Source organism: Rhinoderma darwinii, chromosome 8 (assembly GCF_050947455.1).
Source record: "Rhinoderma darwinii isolate aRhiDar2 chromosome 8, aRhiDar2.hap1, whole genome shotgun sequence".
In the NCBI taxonomy this organism is placed as follows: Eukaryota; Metazoa; Chordata; class Amphibia; order Anura; family Rhinodermatidae; genus Rhinoderma; species Rhinoderma darwinii.
The window spans coordinates 113,697,919-113,717,876 of NC_134694.1; the positions used below are offsets into that span (position 1 = coordinate 113,697,919).

At 43.0% G+C, this 19,958-nt stretch overlaps 1 protein-coding gene and 1 long non-coding RNA gene across 2 annotated transcripts; one reads left to right on the top strand and one right to left on the bottom strand.

The window, feature by feature from the left end:
* Positions 1 to 5,868: 5,868 nt before the first annotated feature.
* LOC142659891 (uncharacterized) lies at positions 5,869 to 12,073 on the bottom strand. Its single transcript, XR_012850389.1, has 3 exons — positions 11,888 to 12,073; positions 11,024 to 11,131; positions 5,869 to 6,158 (listed from the first exon to the last, which is right to left on the bottom strand). It is a non-coding gene; the product is annotated as an uncharacterized LOC142659891 (long non-coding RNA).
* Positions 11,780 to 19,536, top strand: FKBPL (FKBP prolyl isomerase like). Its single transcript, XM_075836439.1, has 2 exons — positions 11,780 to 12,165; positions 18,389 to 19,536. Exon 2 carries the CDS (start codon positions 18,422 to 18,424, stop codon positions 19,232 to 19,234), a length of 813 nt encoding a protein of 270 aa, XP_075692554.1. The 5' UTR covers positions 11,780 to 12,165; positions 18,389 to 18,421; the 3' UTR covers positions 19,235 to 19,536.
* Positions 19,537 to 19,958: the final 422 nt, after the last annotated feature.

Consider the following 19,958-nt stretch of genomic DNA (forward strand, 5'->3'; position numbering starts at 1 on the left):
GGCAGAGTGGTCTTTGGGCCCCCTCAGGCACCACGGCCTGGGTGCGACTGCCAACTTTGCACCCCCTATAGCTGCACCCCTGGCAACAAGCAATCATTTGAGATTTTAGAATAGGTATGACATGGTTGCGGCAGTCCAAAAAGAACCAACACGAGTTAAACTCTTGTACATTACACAGCGATATGAAGACCTCTTTCCAATCCAGTCCGAAGAACGATGAATCCTGACATATAGGGGAATGACGCCCCCACAAAAGCTTGCGAATCAGAGACCAAACCAGTGTCCAAACTACTTTATGACCTCACCTCCACCTCTCCACAAAACATTTCTATGTCACTAATATGGTACACATCACGCAATACCGGTCACAGCCTATAAAAGAAAAATGGCGTGGTTTTAAAAAAAAAAATTCAATGGAGACCCTTTTTTCCAATTCTGGATAACTTCTAGCATAGACCTCACTATATTTTCCCCAAAGTAGTTAACGTGGTTCTCTGGCTTTGACACTCTAACACAATGGAGATATGGTAGGGACCCCAACAGATGTTTATACAAGGGTCTGCCCATTTACAGAATGTCTTGAACACTTTATTTAAGGCTTTTATTGGGATCCTAGATGCAACTACTCATTGTTTTATGCTGACATTTACATGTGAGAACTAGGATAGAAAAGACATCTAAGATCACATCCAAAAACATAGCAGTGCTGAGCACTCTACTGTTCTATCGAAGTGTGTTGTGGTGTTTTCTTCTTTTCTTCCAGTTCTACTCCTCACATCAATCTTGGAGCAAAGTTTAGAAATAAGCTAAGTTATGGTAGCCATTTTTACCAGCTATGGAGCTGTCATTTAGTCACAGAGTCACCCAAGTTTTGTAGAAATGCATCGTTCCTGCTAGCTCCTCCCTCCTCTCTTTTGGCTCATTTTATATTTTTATATTCATAAAGGATCCTGAAGGAAATTTCCAGGTAAAGTTTTATAGGTGGAACTGGAAGTTCGCTGTAATTAGGACACTACAGTGCCAACAGAACAAATTCAGGGTCTTCTGTAGATAAAAAATATTTAGGCAGAACTTTGCTTTAAAGTTAGAACTCCCCTCCTCTCCATGGGGTCACCAGAACAACCCTTTGGGGTTGAGTCTGCCGTACTGGAATATTCTTGCTTATAAAAAGATAATAGTAAAAACATAAATTAACCCTTTATGGAAACCCCACACGTTTCCTACCATGACACAACCCCGACACCAAATATTGCCCCCCACCACCACCCGCCCCAGTTATTGTATCCGCTGAAGGAGGGTAGCATCTGCTTGTCACAACATTACGCCCCACGCTATAGGACCGGATGAAAGGTTTCCATGGCAACGCTATATTCTGCAGTGAAGCAGAAAGTTGTATTTTTAGGAATGTGCAGACGCTATAGACCCAATCTCAATATATCTTATTAAATAGAGCACATATAGATTCTGATGTCTGAGAAATGTGAATATTATTCATCCTACAGGTGGATTTAGAGTAAACGGATTGTCTTTAGGTGAGTGTACATGTGGGGGCGCTACATCTCCTGAATCCCGAAGACCGAATTTTTATACAAATAATGCAAAAATTATAGATTTATGTGATAGGACCAGTATGGGGGCATCGTGTGACAGAGGAATGATCTATACTGCAGATTTTACTGAACTACAGTGCTCTTTGTACGTCAACCATTCATTGCCCCCAGGGGTGTCAGTGGCCTCAAAATAGCCTGAAATGCTTGCTCTAGGAAGCCGAATACATCACGTTATTTTAACATTAAACCTTATCCTTATATACAAGGGGGAGTATTATAGTAGTTATATTCTTGTATATAGCAGTATTATAGTAGTTATATTCTTGTATATAGGGGCAGTATTGTAGTAGTTATATTCTTGTATATAGGAGCAGTATTATAGTAGTTATATTCTTGTATATAGGGGCAGTATTATAGTAGTTATATTCTTGTATATAGGGACAGTATTATAGTAGTTATATTCTTGTATATAGAGGGCAGTATTATAGTAGTTTATTCTTGTATATAGGGGGCAGTATTATAGTAGTTATATTCTTGTATATAGGGACAGTATTATAGTGGCTATATTCTTGTATATAGGAGCAGTATTATAGTAGTTATATTCTTGTATATAGGGAGCAGTATTATAGTAGTTATATTCTTGTATATAGGGGCAGTATTATAGTAGTTATATTCTTGTATATAGGGAGCAGTATTATAGTAGTTATATTCTTGTATATAGGGGGCAGTATTATAGTAGTTATATTCTTGTATATAGGGGGCAGTATTATAGTTATATTCTTGTACAGAGGGGGCAGTAATATAGTAGTTATATTCTTGTATATAGGAGCAGTATTATAGTAGTTATATTCTTGTATATAGAAGCAGTATTATAGTAGTTATATTCCTGTATATAGGGGCAGTATTATAGTAGTTATATTCTTGTATATAGGGGGCAGTATTATAGTAGTTATATTCTTGTATATAGGGACAGTATTATAGTAGTTTATTCTTGTATATAGGGGGCAGTATTATAGTAGTTATATTCTTGTATATAGGGACAGTATTATAGTGGCTATATTCTTGTATATAGGAGCAGTATTATAGTAGTTATATTCTTGTATATAGGGAGCAGTATTATAGTAGTTATATTCTTGTATATAGGGGCAGTATTATAGTAGTTATATTCTTGTATATAGGGGGCAGTATTATAGTAGTTATATTCTTGTATATAGGGGTAGTATTATAGTAGTTATATTCTTGTATATAGGGGTAGTATTATAGTAGTTATATTCTTGTATATAGGGGGCAGTATTATAGTAGTTATATTCTTGTATATAGGGGGCAGTATTATAGTAGTTATATTCTTGTATATAGGAGCAGTATTATAGTAGTTATATTCTTGTATATAGGGGGCAGTATTATAGTAGTTATATTCTTGTATATAGGAGAAGTATTATAGTAGTTATATTCTTGTATATAGGGACAGTATTATAGAAGTTATATTCTTGTATATAGGGGGCAGTATTATAGTAGTTATATTCTTGTATATAGCAGGCAGTATTATAGTAGTTATATTCTTGTATATAGGGGCAGTATTATGGTAGTTATATTCTTGTATATAGGAGAAGTATTATAGTAGTTATATTCTTGTATATAGGGACAGTATTATAGAAGTTATATTCTTGTATATAGGGGGCAGTATTATAGTAGTTATATTCTTGTATATAGGGGGCAGTATTATAGTTATATTGTACAGAGGGGGCAGTAATATAGTAGTTATATTGTTGTATATAGGAGCAGTATTATAGTAGTTATATTCTTGTATATAGAAGCAGTATTATAGTAGTTATATTCCTGTATATAGGGGCAGTATTATAGTAGTTATATTCTTGTATATAGGGGGCAGTATTATAGTAGTTATATTCTTGTATATAGGGGGCAGTATTATAGTAGTTATATTCTTGTATATAGGGACAGTATTATAGTAGTTTATTCTTGTATATAGGGGGCAGTATTATAGTAGTTATATTCTTGTATATAGGGACAGTATTATAGTGGCTATATTCTTGTATATAGGAGCAGTATTATAGTAGTTATATTCTTGTATATAGGGAGCAGTATTATAGTAGTTATATTCTTGTATATAGGGAGCAGTATTATAGTAGTTATATTCTTGTATATAGGGGGCAGTATTATAGTAGTTATATTCTTGTATATTGGGGGCAGTATTATAGTTATATTCTTGTACAGAGGGGGCAGTAATATAGTAGTTATATTCTTGTATATAGGAGCAGTATTATAGTAGTTATATTCTTGTATATAGGGGCAGTATTATAGTAGTTATATTCTTGTATATAGAAGCAGTATTATAGTAGTTATATTCCTGTATATAGGGGCAGTATTATAGTAGTTATATTCTTGTATATAGGGGGCAGTATTATAGTAGTTATATTCTTGTATATAGGGGGCAGTATTATAGTAGTTATATTCTTGTATATAGGGACAGTATTATAGTGGCTATATTCTTGTATATAGGAGCAGTATTATAGTAGTTATATTCTTGTATATAGGGGCAGTATTATAGAAGTTATATTCTTGTATATAGGGGCAGTATTATAGTAGTTCTATTCTTGTATATAGGGGCAGTATTATAGTAGTTCTATTCTTGTATATAGGGGGCAGTATTATAGTAGTTATATTCTTGTATATAGGGGGCAGTATTATAGTAGTTATATTCTTGTATATAGGAGGCAGTATTATAGTAGTTATATTCTTGTATATAGGGGCAGTATTATAGTAGTTATATTCTTGTATATAGGAGCAGTATTATAGTAGTTATATTCTTGTATATAGGAGCAGTATTATAGTAGTTCTATTCTTGTATATAGGAGGCAGTATTATAGTAGTTCTATTCTTGTATATAGGGGGCAGTATTATAGTAGTTATATTCTTGTATATAGGAGGCAGTATTATAGTAGTTATATTCTTGTATATAGGGGCAATATTATAGTAGTTATATTCTTGTATATAGAAGCAGTATTATAGTAGTTATATTCCTGTATATAGGGGCAGTATTATAGTAGTTATATTCTTGTATATAGGGGCAGTATTATAGTAGTTATATTCTTGTACATAGGGGGCAGTATTATAGCAGTTATATTCTTGTACATAGGGGGCAGTATTATAATAGTTATATTCTTGTATATAGGAGCAGTGTTATAGTAGTTATATTCTTGTATATAGGAGGCAGTATTATAGTAGTTATATTCTTGTATATAGGAGCAGTATTATAGTAGTTATATTCTTGTATATAGGGGGCAGTATTATAGTAGTTATATTCTTGTATATAGGGGGCAGTATTATAGTAGTTATATTCTTGTATATAGGGGCAGTATTATAGAAGTTCTATTCTTGTATATAGTGGCAGTATTATAGTAGTTCTATTCTTGTATATAGGGGCAGTATTATAGTAGTTCTATTCTTGTATATAGGGGGCAGTATTATAGTAGTTCTATTCTTGTATATAGGGGGCAGTATTATAGTAGTTATATTCTTGTATATAGGAGGCAGTATTATAGTAGTTATATTCTTGTATATAGGGGCAGTATTATAGTAGTTATATTCTTGTATATAGGAGCAGTATTATAGTAGTTATATTCTTGTATATAGGAGCAGTATTATAGTAGTTCTATTCTTGTATATAAGGGCAGTATTATAGTAGTTCTATTCTTGTATATAGGGGGCAGTATTATAGTAGTTATATTCTTGTATATAGGAGGCAGTATTATAGTAGTTATATTCTTGTATATAGGGGCAGTATTATAGTAGTTATATTCTTGTATATAGGGGGTGGTATTATAGTAGTTATATTCTTGTACATAGGGGGCAGTATTATAGTAGTTATATTCTTGTATATAGGGAGCAGTATTATAGTAGTTATATTCTTGTATATAGGGAGCAGTATTATAGTAGTTATATTCTTGTATATAGGAGCAGTATTATAGAAGTTATATTCTTGTATATAGGGGGCAGTATTATAGTAGTTTCAGCCCTGTACATAGGGGGCAGTATTATAGTAGTTTCAGCCCTGTACATAGGGGGCAGTATTATAGTAGTTTCAGCCCTGTACATAGGGGGCAGTATTATAGTAGTTTCAGCCCTGTACATAGGGGGCAGTATTATAGTAGTTTCAGCCCTGTACATAGGGGGCAGTATTATAGTAGTTTCAGCCCTGTACATAGGGGGCAGTTAACTCACTTGATCTCCCGCCGGCCTAGCTGCTCATATACACGATTTTTTTTTGCTGCACATAATAACTGACTTCTACATCCAGAACTCGTGTGTTAGATCTTTATTAAGCTACACAGCAGCGGCCGTTCTCACCTCCTCCCAACCTCTGTATACAGGGGCTGCAGGGTGGAGGATCATTCTTCTGCTGTGCTGGCGAGACAAAAACCTCTTCAAACCCTCAACATATTTTCCAGCTTCTTGGACTGGGGTATTAATATGGTGCCAGGTTATGTGATGGGGAGGTGGAGGCACTGGGGGATTCTTCGGTCATATCAGACGTTAACGGGGTGGAAACTGCAGGTGGCTGAGACTTCACCGCGCCGTCCTTCTTGCACCCTACAGTAAAATAAAAAAGGGATGTAAACCTGGAGCAATTATATTGTACACAGAATATCGCAAGCAGAGTATCCATTATATATCAACCAATGTATACCCCTACAATAACCAACGTTGTATACCCCTACAATACCCATAAAAATTCCCCTACAATAAACACTACACACCTCTACAGTACAATCGTATATTCCTACAATAACCGTCGTATACAGCATTAATATACAGTATCCTGAGAAAAGGGGGGGTAAAGAAGTGCCCCACGTTGAGTTATCGGCCAGAGCTAGGGCAAATCCTGGGGGCAAATAAACTAACATATAAAAAGTTTTTTGAACTTCATTACAGAAACACTCTGGGCCAGGGCTCTGGGGTAACAGACCCAGTGGACCCCCTGCCTACCCCATCCTAAGTCTGTGTTCACGTCAGCGTTGGTTTCCGTTCATGGGTTCAGCTACAGCTTTTCGTCGGAGGCCCCTCTAAACGGAAACCGTAGCTTCCACTTGCATTACCATTGATTTCAATGGTAATTCTTCCATTGCAAATGGTTTCCGTTTGTTTCCGTTCCGTAGGGTTCCTTTTTTTTGTGGAAATCGTGTGGTTGACTCCGCTATCGTTTCCGCTAAAAAAAACCCGCAAAGCCTTACGGAATGGAAGCAAATGGAAACTATTTGCAACTGAAGCGTTACCATTGAAATCAACATTGATGCAAACAGAAGTTATGGTTTCCGTTTGCCTGAGGGGGCGGGGCATGACAGAAGGATTTTGTCTTTAGTGTCATGCTCCGCCCCCCTCGGGTATAGTAGTGGAACCGTATTGTGTTGTTTTTTTCCAGAAATTGATTATTGACGCTTGGTAATGAGGGGAGACTCAATCCGGGTCAATAAACATCCACTATTGCCCACTGTGTGAAGATATACGCTATGCTACAGAGATGAAGTAAAATTCCTTTAATCCAGCGTCAGTAGAACTTGCCAAATCAGCAGGTATTCTACATTATTGGACAGCCGCAGGAAAATATATAAATCAGGGTAAAGACATGAAATAACAGAATCTGCTGCCATAAATTTCTGGACTATAAGATGACGGATCAAAGGAATTTCATTGTATATAGTGTACGCCATAAGATGGAATGGGGTTTGCAGGGTCAGAGGAGGGAAGGACGGGTCATTGTCAGAGAGAGTATCAGTATATATTCACTGTGGTCATACGCCTTTAAATAATTTCCACCGTGAGGGTATTTTAGACCGACCCATTCTGAACCCACATTCACCGTCTCCTTTGGTCTTTATGAAAGGATTCCTGCTTCTAAAGAGAAACAAAATGTTTTCCTACTTCAGCCAAGGAATGGCAGAGCCATCTGGGCAGTGCACGGAGACAGGCTGGCATCAGATGGCACACGCTGAGTCACATAGCCCATTCATCGCTTTCCTTCTAGTGCTTTTTATTACATGTGATTCCAGCAGGTTTATGGCTCCATGCAGTGATCTCCAAGCCAATCTGAACAAGCAGAGCTGCAGTGTAAAGTATAAAGGGAGAAGCTGCCTAGCAAAAGTCTAAGCCTCTGATGAGACAGGAGGTGGATTCCAGACTACGCAGGCCATAGCTGAACACTGAAGAGGATAAACTATGGGTCAGCATCCCACAGAGGGCATTGCAGCAGCTGTAATTTACCCCCAAAAATAACTTGAACCAGAAACATTGGCTCGGGTACGTTGTTCCGCTGTATCTTGGTATCCAGCAGCAGCTAAAAAGTAATGAACAAACACTTCACTGGTCTCATTCTCTAATATGGCAGCCAAACACAATATGCGGTCCTGTGTGGCCAGTGACTGGTGTGGAGCGATCAGACCCAGGGCTGGCATTAGGTTGGATGGTGCCATGTTCATTACCTTCCTTATAATGAACCAGAGTGCCCAAATAATACAATCATACAGTGTACATATAACCAGAGTGCCCGATTACCCCTGCCATGCAGTGCCCAATTAAAATCGCCAAATTAATAGTTTCGTGAAGGTGGCTGCATCTTGTGCCGTTGCTTTTCTATGGGTTCGGGCACAACATATGGGATCATGGGTGCAAGATCCAGGTTCCTAAGCCATCAGGGCCACTAGCGCCCCCTTCAGCAGTAACAGGTGATGCGCCCTGTGTAACTGCACGAGTCGTAGGCCATAAAGGCCGGTCCTACTCTCAGCCAATCAGAATGGATAAACTGGAGCAGCAAATCCTGCAAAAAATTGACAAAGGCCAAGTTTGGCCCCCTGGCAGCTAGACTGCGGCATATATACAGCCTGAGCTCATGAGACGGCGACGCAATAAATACAGGAATCTATAAGATGCCGATGACCGTACAGCCCCGAACAGGGTTGGGGGTGCTATTCACCACTACCAAAGTCTGCCAAAAAGGGAGTGCGGGCAGCATTTGAGAAGGAAAGTCCTGACAGTGAACAGGTCTTTGCCAATTTATGCTCTGTGCCCACTATCCTGATAGGCTGCACTTATTTAAAGTGACTGTCACTTTAAATCTGGATTGTTTAGCAGTATACAAGCTGAAGGTGTGGCCCTTAGACGCAGAATGTTTCTGCGCCGACTATTCATTTTTTGGTGTGAATTATCCAGCCTGGTAATACACGATCTTTTATTATATTATATAAATATTATCTTCCATATCAGAACCGGAGATCACAGCAACAAATACATATAAGTGTGACTATGGCCTACTACATAAACCGCACCAGTGCATTGTGGACTTTATATAATATGTCCGGACATTGTCAGTCCATAGAATATAGAAATATCAATATTGTTAATAATCAGAGAATTTATTACAGAAAATATTCAGAAGTAAAACTTTTTCCTAGTCTTTGAAGTCTGACAATACTGTACAACACTTCCCCCTTGTGGTCACTAATGCTCATTACACCTACTATCATTTTGCAGGTAAAGCATGACACAGCAAATGTCTTGTGAAATCAGTGACGGGGATCTCCATCACAATGTTAATAATGACATCACCGATTATCAATGACATCACCGATTATTAATGACATCACCGATTATTCTTGGTATATTGCTACACTGCATCCATATTAATGCTGGGGCCCATCTATGAAAGCTTTGCCTGGTACATGGTGAACCTTGTGCTTTAGATATCCATACCAGATCTTCTTTCTTCCCTCTGCTGGGATCTAGAAGTGGAGCCCCACACTCCTGCGCTACCTCAAAATCGAATGCCCCGATTCTGGTTCTACAGCGCCAATTTTATTCTATTTTTATAATCATGGCTGGCGGTATGGGCAAACATTTGCAGGATTTTACAGTCAGGGGTGTAGAAGTCATAGGGCACTATAGGAAAACTCAGAATGGGCACCACTCCCCACTGAGGGCTCCACCAAATGTACTACACCTTAATATTAACATCTGCCATAATATCTGCATAGGTGTGGGAGCGGTGTCTTCACAGAATTTCAAAGCCCCCGTGTACTATCAGATTGCCGTAGTAACGTGACGATATTACATAGGGGGAGACAACGACAGATGGAGCCTGTATTGAACTCAATGGAAGGTGTAAAAATCTGTATGCAGTGAGCTCCCTCTAGTGGCAGTTGCCAGTAAACACAATGACTGTGACAAGAAGCAGGGGTAGGAGTTCAGTGTGGGGCCCCCCTCTCTCCAAGGACCCCATAGCAGTTGTGTGTCCTGCCTCTATGCGAGATATGTTATTGAATCACATCATGACAGATCGGTCACTGTTAGGGTATGTTCACACACACTAATTACGGACGTAATTCAGGCGTTTTTCCCCCGAATTACGTCCGAAAAATGCGCCTCGATAGCGTTGACAAACATCTGCCCATTGAAAGCAATGGGCTGACGTTTGTCTGTTCACACGAGGCGTATATTTACGAGCTGCTGTCAAATGACGGCGCGTAAATAGACGCCCGTGTCAAAGAAGTGACCTGTCACTTCTTTGGGCGTAATTGGAGCCGTTATTCATTGACTCCAATGAAAAGCAGCACCAATTATGTCCGTGATTGACGCGGCGTTCAAGCGCCTGCACGTGCCGTTACGGCTGAAATTACGGGGATGTTTCCTCCTGAAAACATCCCCGTAATTTCAGCCGTTACGGATGCTGTCGTGTGAACATACCCTTAGGGTATGTGCACACAAACATCTGAAAATACAGAGCCGTTTTCAAGGGAAAACCGCTCCCGATTTTCAGATGGTTTTTATTCAAAGTCGCGTTTTTCGCTGCATTTTTAACGGCTGTTTTTTTTAGATGTTTTTCTATAGAATCTATGAAGAACGGCTCCGAAAACGGCTTAAGAAGTGAAATGCACTTCTTTTTCGCGCCCGTTTAGAAAAACGGCCACGTAAAAGAAACCCCGTTGGAACAGAACGCCGTTTTTACCATTGAAATCAATGGGCAGATGTTTGGAGGCGTTCTGCTCCCGATTTTTCAGCTGTTTTTTGGGCCGTTCACAGTCCAAAAAACGTCTGTAAACACTCCATGTGAACATACCCTTTCCTCGTCACTTATGAGACAAACTGTAGAGACATTGTAGACACTGCGCTCTCTTCATTTCCTTTCTTAGGCCTTGTTCGCACAGTGCAAATGTGCTGCAGATTTTGCATGCATTTTTTTAAGCCCAAACCAGAATTGGATGCAGGAGAGGAGATCTACAACGCCTTCCTTTTTATATATATATATTTATTTTCGGTTTAGGTTCCGTTCCTGGTTTTGTCTTTAAAAAAATTCATGCAAAATGTGAAGAAAATCGCCAATCGGTCGCGTGCAAGAGGGCTTAGGGGTGAAGTACGTGACCGCCTGCACCAAAACACGTTTCTATAGCGACAGACCGTGACGTTACCTGGGCGCAGGACACATGCCGGCTTCACGGAGCTGTTGGTTGCCTCTTTCACCTCCTCTCCTCCCGTGCGTCCGGTATTGGCTATTTTGCGAGCCACATAGCGGCAAGCTGGAGAAGAAGAAAAAGGTTATAAAACTTCTATTACAAGTCTTCTATGTATGTTTCCCACCTATCGACCTCGGCACGGGAGCGGCCCCCACCAGAGAGCAGGAAATCCGGGACCTATGGAGGGATCCACGCGGGAGTGATAAGCATTGGACATATTGCAAGAAAAAGAAATGTGGACTGCAGAGCATCTCACCTGATCAGACAACATGCTGGAAAGCCAATGACTCTCTGCAGAGCATCGCTCTTGCGTTCTTCATTAACTAAATAAACCCCCCCACAATTCATCTCTCATTGCCGCAGAGCAAAGTGGCAATGGGAAGATCTTGATATCATTAGGTAGTGACAGCCGCTCCGGGTGCTATATCAGCTGCCACCGGTCTATAGTACCGTTACCGGTGCCGAGCTGCGGGTCAAGAAACAGAGCAGAGTTGGGGGAGATTGACGGGCCAAGCAGAGATCTTTGAAATAGTTATGAAATTGAAACATGGGGGACATTTATTAAAACCAGTACAAAGCAAAAGTGGAGCAGTTGCCCATAGCAACCAATCAGGTCACTGCTTTCATTTTTAAAAGAGCCTCTGAACAATGAGAGCTGGTATCTGATTGGTTGCTATGGGCAACTGTTGCCTTGCACCAGTTACATCTCCCCCCGCAATATTAGACAGCAGCCGTCACTGTATAACACTGGTTATGCTGCACCTAATCCCGCTCCCACTGTGCACAATCACAACGCATTATATATAAGACAATACTCACCATTAATGATCAGTCACACCATGGTGTCTCCTGTTCTGTGTGCGTCTCTCTGCTGACTGTCTCCTCTGTATGTGAGTGTCACTGCTGACTGTCTCCTCTGTATGTGAGTGTCACTGCTGACTATCTCTCGGTGTATTTTGTAATCATCACCACTCCCCAGTTACACAAGCATTTTGCAGTGCAGGAGGGAGGAGCCTGCAGGGCATGCTGGGAAATGAAGTCCACCTCCTCTTCATGACTGCACTTCCTGCTTCTCACAGCCCGACAGCAGCTACAAGGTGAGCAGAGCAGCCACCCCCAGTCATATACAGTGTATTGGCGGTGCATGCTGGGTGTTGTAGTCCTACAGGTGCAGCAGGTGAACAGTGCAGCCATCCACAGTCATATAGAGTTTGTGGTCAGTGCATGCTGGGTGTTGTAGTACTACAGGTGCAGCAATGTGAGCAGAGCAGCCACCCCCAGTCATATACATTGAGCAGTAAGTACATGCTGAGTGTTGTAGTCCCACAGGCTCAGCAGAGTGATAGCAGTGAGGAGATGTAGCAGTCTTGAGCACTGCAGCTGTGGTGGAACTACAAGTCTCATCATTATGGTGACTTTGGAGCTGGCAGGGGAGGTGCAGCGCTGGATTATTATTATTATTAATAAGGCTTTGTTCACATCTGCGCTAGGGTCCCGTTCCGTCGCAGCTTTCCGTCGACTCTGCTATTGATTCCGTCGTTAAAACGGAAACCAGCCGGAATGGCGACGAACGGAAACCATTAGCGATGTTTCCGTCACCAAAACGGAAGCTGTGGTTTCACTTTCCATTGCGGGGTTCACCCGACGGAACCCCGGAACGGAAAGCCAACGCTGATGTGAACAGGCCCTCACGGTCCCGTTCCATTGGAACGGAGCCCAGGCGCAGATGTGAACGAAGCTTTATATGGGACGTAAGATAATTCCTGACTTTTTTTCCCCACTTTACATCAATTGGAATTTCTAAGAACAAGCGATTCTCAATGGGCGGAGCTAGCAGGCCAAACCCACTTGTCTAGCCAGCGGTTCATTTACAGCATGAAGTGCTGGGAAAGTCCAGCAGTGCCACAGGCTGATCGCCCCCATGCCACGCCGCATTGATAACACCTCAGCAGTGCCACAGGCTGATCGCCCCCATGCCACGTCGCATTGATAACACCTCAGCAGTGCCACAGGCTGATCGCCTCCATGCCACGCCGCATTGATAACACCTCAGCAGTGCCACAGGCTGATCGCCTCCATGCCACACCGCATTGATCACACCTCAGCAGTGCCACAGGCTGATCGCCCCCATGCCACGTCGCATTGATAACACCTCAGCAGTGCCACAGGCTGATCGCCTCCATGCCACACCGCATTGATCACACCTCAGCAGTGCCACAGGCTGATCGCCCCCATGCCACGTCGCATTGATAACACCTCAGCAGTGCCACAGGCTGATCGCCTCCATGCCACGCCGCATTGATAACACCTCAGCAGTGCCACAGGCTGATCGCCTCCATGCCACACCGCATTGATCACACCTCAGCAGTGCCACAGGCTGATCGCCTCCATGCCACACCGCATTGATCACACCTCAGCAGTGCCATAGGCTGATCGCCTCCATGCCACACCGCATTGATCACACCTCAGCAGTGCCACAGGCTGATCGCCTCCATGCCACACCGCATTGATCACACCTCAGCAGTACCACAGGCTGATCGCCTCCATGCCACACCGCATTGATAACACCTCAGCAGTGCCACAGGCTGATTGCCCCCATGCCACGCCGCATTGATAACACCTCAGCAGTGCCACAGGCTGATCGCCTCCATGCCACACCGCATTGATCACACCTCAGCAGTACCACAGGCTGATCGCCCCCATGCCACGCCACATTGATCACACCTCAGCAGTGCCACAGGCTGATTGGCTCCATGCCACACCGCATTGATCACACCTCAGCAGTGCCACAGGCTGATCGCCTCCATGCCACGCCGCATTGATCACACCTCAGCAGTGCCACAGGCTGATCGCCCCCATGCCACGCCACATTGATCACACCTCAGCAGTGCCACAGGCTGATTGGCTCCATGCCACACCGCATTGATAACACCTCAGCAGTGCCACAGGCTGTTCGCCTCCATGCCACACCACATTGATAACACCTCAGCAGTGCCACAGGCTGATCGCCCCCATGCCACGCCGCATTGATAAGACTTCAGCAGTACCACAGGCTGATCGCCTCCATGCCACACCGCATTGATCACACCTCAGCAGTACCACAGGCTGATCGCCCCCATGCCACGTCGCATTGATAACACCTCAGCAGTACCACAGGCTGATCGCCTCCATGCCACGCCGCATTGATCACACCTCAGCAGTGCCACAGGCTGATCGCCTCCATGCCACACCGCATTGATGCAGTAATTCATGCAGAGTCGGAGCCCCGACCAAGTATTGAGGGCAGATACTGGACAGACTTTTTAGTAGGACAACATTTCAGTATTAAAAATCATTTTTTAAATTGGGCTTCTATAATATTCAGATTTTCTGAGACACTAAATTTTGGGTTTTCATTAACTGTTCCCATAATAATCAACATTAAAAGTAAAAAATGCTGGAAATAGATCCCTCTGTGTGTAATGAATCTATAGAATATATGAGAGACACTTTTTGAATTAAATTACTGAAATAAATTAACTTTTTGATGATATTCTAATTCATTGAGTAGGACTAGTATGTTCACACGACCGAGTGTCAAATTGACAGCCAGTTTGCACCCGTTCGGGACCCGTTTTCATGGATCCCTCATAGACTTGAGTCTATTGAGGGATCTGGGCAATGTCCTATGTTTTTCCCGGGCCGTTCACACGGTCTGTTAAAAAAATACAGTGTCACACTTACAGGACCAAGACTGGGATGACGTCTTCTGTCACTTAACTCCATCTCCTCAATGCCGAAAAAGACTGATCACTACTTATTACAGCACTTTAAGACAACCACTGGACTACACTAAATCGAGATCAGGCGTATCTTACTGGGTTGACCTCTTAGATCAAATAACTCATGACGACCTCCTGTCATCTGTAACTGAGGCCGCCAAATACCTCCCATCAGCCATGTACTGGGAAATGTCCTTTAAAATAGCTCATAGGTCTTACGTGTCCCCTCACTGGGTCTTTCTCATGGGTAACTCCTCTGACCATTCGTGTTTAAAGTGCGGAGCACCGCATTCAGACCTGTTACATTGTCTCTGGTTATGCCCAACTATTGTTGACTTTTGGAGAAAAATACAGAATTTGTATCAAACACCCTGTCTATACAATGCCCCTCCACCCAGAAGTGGGGTCTATTTGGGATACTGCCCCCTTCCATGACCCTTTTCCAGAAAAATCACAAAAAACTATTATATTATGTTTCTGCGGCTGCTAGGTAGACGATCCTCCAGGTTTGGATAAATAATACACCCCCCACACATCGTATTTTTCTAGAAAAATTATCATATCTCTTCAGAATGGATTGGGTGGAAACCTCCCTTCATAAAGAGCACAAAACTGAAGTATTTTTTACGTTATGGGAGAACTTTATACCTCCCTTACCACTTCATATAAAACAAGAACTAATGGCATGCTTTGGCTCCACAACTTGGTATCTGGAACATCAGCTGAGTGGTGTGGCGCCCATCACAATATGATTCCTAAATATCCGTACTACATCGTGGTGACAATGGAGGATACACGTGGCCATCCTCTCACCCCCCCCTCTATCCTTCCCCCTTCTTCCTGGTTTGTTTAGTGTGTTTTATGTCCTATGACTTTTGACACTTTTTCAATCTGTCTTTGGGGCAAAATCTAATCCTGTCATCGATTTATCAAGGACCATTTGAAGTATATTATACAATACGTACACAATACAATAAGTGCAATAATGGTATAAGTGTTCGGAGATGCTACTGTCATGGGACATCTTGTTGATTCTTTGTTTGCTTGTTTTGTAACGTTTGCAAAAATAAAAAATACATACCGTATATATCGGCGTACAAGACGACTTTTTACACCCTTAAAAAAATGTCAAAAGTGTGGGGTCGTCTTATATGCCGGATATTGTCTACATTAGGGATGCACGTTGCAGCCGCACAGCTCAGTATAGTACACATGACTATGAGAGCGGGGCTGCGGCTGTGTAATTCAGCCACAGCCCCGCTCCTGTGTCATGATAAGTTCGCGGGGTCAGGATGATGCAATGCGGCCAGCGCTGCACTAATGAGCGGCGGCACTGGAGACAGAACATGGCGGGCGCGCTACAAAACACCCCCATGTTCTGTCTTCAGTGCCTGAACTGCCGCTCATTAGTGCAGCGCCAGCCGCATCACCTCATGCTGACCGCGCGCACACTTCCTGTCAGGAGCGGGGCAATGGCTGTATTACACAGCCGCAGCCCCGCTCTATAACGGCGGAGATCAGAGAAACCTCTCCTCTCCGCCGCTATTCCCCTGAATGCTGCGATCACAGCTGACTGCAGCATTCAGGGGAAAGTGAGAAGGGGGGATGCCCCTGGATTGCGTCACAGGGAATTCCTGTGACGCGATCGAGGGCCATACCATATATGGGCAGACAGCCCAGGGTCTATTGACGGACCCCAGGGCTGTCCTACCATATTTCATGTTGTTAGGACATACCCAAGTATGTCCTAACAACTGCCTGTGTATTATCCGTCCACAGGCTAATGTACTGGCACATATCTGATATATGTCAGTACATTAAAGTTTAAAAATAAAGTAAAAACAAAGTATTGTTAAATTTTAAAAAAAATACACCTTCACCTTTTTTACAATAAACATTAAAATAAGTCTCAATACATAAAATATTCACACATTCAGTAATGGCGCGGACAACAATGTTTTTGCATCATTTATGACGTGTACGCTGTAAAAAAATGAAATAAACACGGCTTTCATTCACTTATTAATGTGAGGCGCGAGGTGCGATGAATTTACCCTCCATGTTCCTCACATTAATAGTAATTAACCCCATCATGTACCTCGCACATTAACCCATTATGACTGAGAAACATGATGGGATTAATTACTATTAATGTGAGGCGCGTTCAAAATTCATCACACGTCGCGCCTCACATCAGAAAACGGAAGAACTTTTTTTTTATTACTGTTGGCAAAAGTATCGAAATTGGTATCGAAATCGCAATACTAAACGAAGTATCGGTATCGAAGTCCAAATTCTGGTATCGTGACATCCCTAGTCTACATATTGTCTACACACAGGTCGTGTGTTACCTTGTGAGCCTGCAGTCCGGTATTAGCCGCCAGGGAACATCTCTGTAAGATCCTCTGGCCCGCCCTTTCCTCTCATTCCCTGCCTCTCAGATCTCGCGCGATGAAGCAGCCTATCTGCGCATGCGCGAGTTCAAAGAGACAGAGAGTCCTGGGTCCTGCCGCCGATGTCCATAGCTCCTGCACGAAATGGTGAGTATATCTTAAATTCTATATTTTAAGGGTAAAAGTTGGGGGTCGTCTTATACGCCCAGTCGTCTTATACGCCGACATATACGGTACATTTAAAAACAAAACAAAACACAGTGTCAATAGCCCCATAGACGTGCATTAGGGCCTGTTCACATGAGTGTTGGCTTTCCGCTCCGTTAATATCAATGGTGACGTAAACGTTGCTAATGATTTCCGTGCGTCACCATTCCGGCAGGAGCTTCCCGACGCATACGTTTAACAGAGGCCTGTGACAGATGCCTAACAGTGGCATCCGTCACCTATAGGCTATAATGGGTCAGGAGAGTTGGCATTCTAGCCTATGGGTGACGGATGCCACTGTAAGGGAATCTGTCACAGCCCACATTTAACGTGCACATTGGGAGATTTTCACGGCCTATAGATCGGGCCAAAACGTGATGTGAACGGAGCCTTAGGCCCCATGCACACGACCATAGATTTAGTCGTAATTACGGACCCATTAATTTCTATGGCCGACTGACACCTTCCCGTATATTTACGGGAAGGTTTCCTTGTCGTAGGAAGGCTCCGCAAAACATAGGACATGTCCTATTTTTTGCTTTTTACGGACCGTGCTCCCATACTTTATATGGGAGCATGGCCTGCGAATGCGGGTGGCTGTCTGCAGCCGTGCCCGTAATCACTGACCGTGATTTCGGCACGGTCGTATGCAGGGGACCGAAGTCTGGTAAGGCTGGGCAATGTCCTGGTAGTTTGTCTAAAAATGAGCCTCATTGTCACTTAAAGGGGATCTCCACCTTTTGTTTATTTCCACCCACACTCCCAAAGGAACATTGGTCTCCATTGGATATGTCCGTTCTGGAACAATACCAGGTGGTTTAACAAAAACGCCCAAAGATGGTGAATCTCTTTAAACATCCTGCCAGGTCCCAGTTGATAACTTGTATCATCGATTTTAGTTTTTATTACCATGTGTTTCATGCAGATAAACCTAAATTTGTCTCCTTGATCCATTACAGAAAACTTGCGCATCCTTCTGAAATCCTGAGGTGATGGAAAGTCCTCCATCTTCACCAAACTGTAGACTGTGGCAGTGCCCAGATGGGCGTTTCACCAAGACCATTTTAGAGCCAGGATCAGGAGTGGACAAACCCAAAGAATGTGCCAGGTGTAGCATATTTCTGGAGCTTCCCACTGACCCTACACCTCAGCCGTGTTCTGCCATAGACGCTGGGTATCCTGCAGGTAGCTGGGTACAGATAGAATTGGGGGAAGGTGATACCTGTCGAGATCGTCTCATTGACCAGTGTCTTGAAACCATGCTTCCTGGAGAAGTCTGCAGAGTGGATAGCGCATTGGGTTTTCAGGTTGTCTTGCGATTGGCAAGTTTTGAAAATGGAAAGGAAGCTTGGGAAATGGATGTGAATGAGAAGGTCAAGATGGCAGTCAGGGATCGCGAGAAGGGTGGACAAGCATTCAGAGACGGAAACCTTGAAGGGGCAGAAAGACGATATGCCAGGGCGCTCAGACTTCTAGTCTGCACTCCTGGAGATGCAGAGGAGGAAAAAATTGCCCTGCTTTCTAACTTGGCAGCTTGCGACCTCAAGAAGGGAAGGTTACGTGAGGCTGAGGAGAGGTGCACCCGTGTTCTCGACAAGGAACCGGACCACCTGAAAGCTTTGTACAGGAGGGGCATGGCTAGAGCGGGCATGTCAGACTGGATGGGTGCGAGGGCAGATTTGGAAAAACTGTTGAAACTGGATCCGAGTAACAAGGAAGCAAGAAGAGAAATCGTCAAAGTCCGGGAAAAGCAGAAAAATGAGCAGGCTCAAATCAGTAAAGTTTTAGGGAAAATGTTCCTTTAAATTGTATCCTACACCATACATTGATCCGCACCAATAAATCCATTCAGTGAGATCTCAGATGCCGGGGGCATATTGTTCCTCGTGCCTCAGTAATGTGACTGGTCTCCCGTGACCGGACAGGCGGCATTCTCATGACTACGGGTTTAAAAAGAAATGTCCGCCTACGCTGCGAGTCTGTGGTGTCTGCTCAGAGAAGACTCGGTTCATTTACAGTTTACCTCAGGGAAGTCGACCATAAAAGACTGACATATGAACTGAAGCTCGGGATGCGTGTACAAATAAAGTGTTATTTATTCCGTTTCCTCCTAAAAGTCTGGTTATTGCCCGCTTTCCACCACATCGGCATCATAACGACCCCTCATTCTGTGCTTATGACCCATGTAGATGCCCACCCTCCCTGCTTCCCATCAGTCCCAAGGTTTCCTTTAAAGGGAAGGTAAACAAGAAATCGGCAGCACAACCAACAGAGTTCCTCCAGAGGGGATCAAGGTAGAAATCCCAAGTAGGGACGGTGCAAGCAGTAAAACTGTCCCAGGTCTAACAGGACAACTTGTACAGAGTAGTAGAAGAAAGGACTGCAGCACTCAGGTATCCAAAAAATAGAAGATTTAATCACCAAGCATAAAAACTGCAACGTTTCAACCCCAATAGGGTCTTCATCAAGCATAGTAATAATACATCAGTGCACACCTTTTATACCACCTGTGATATGACAACACATCAT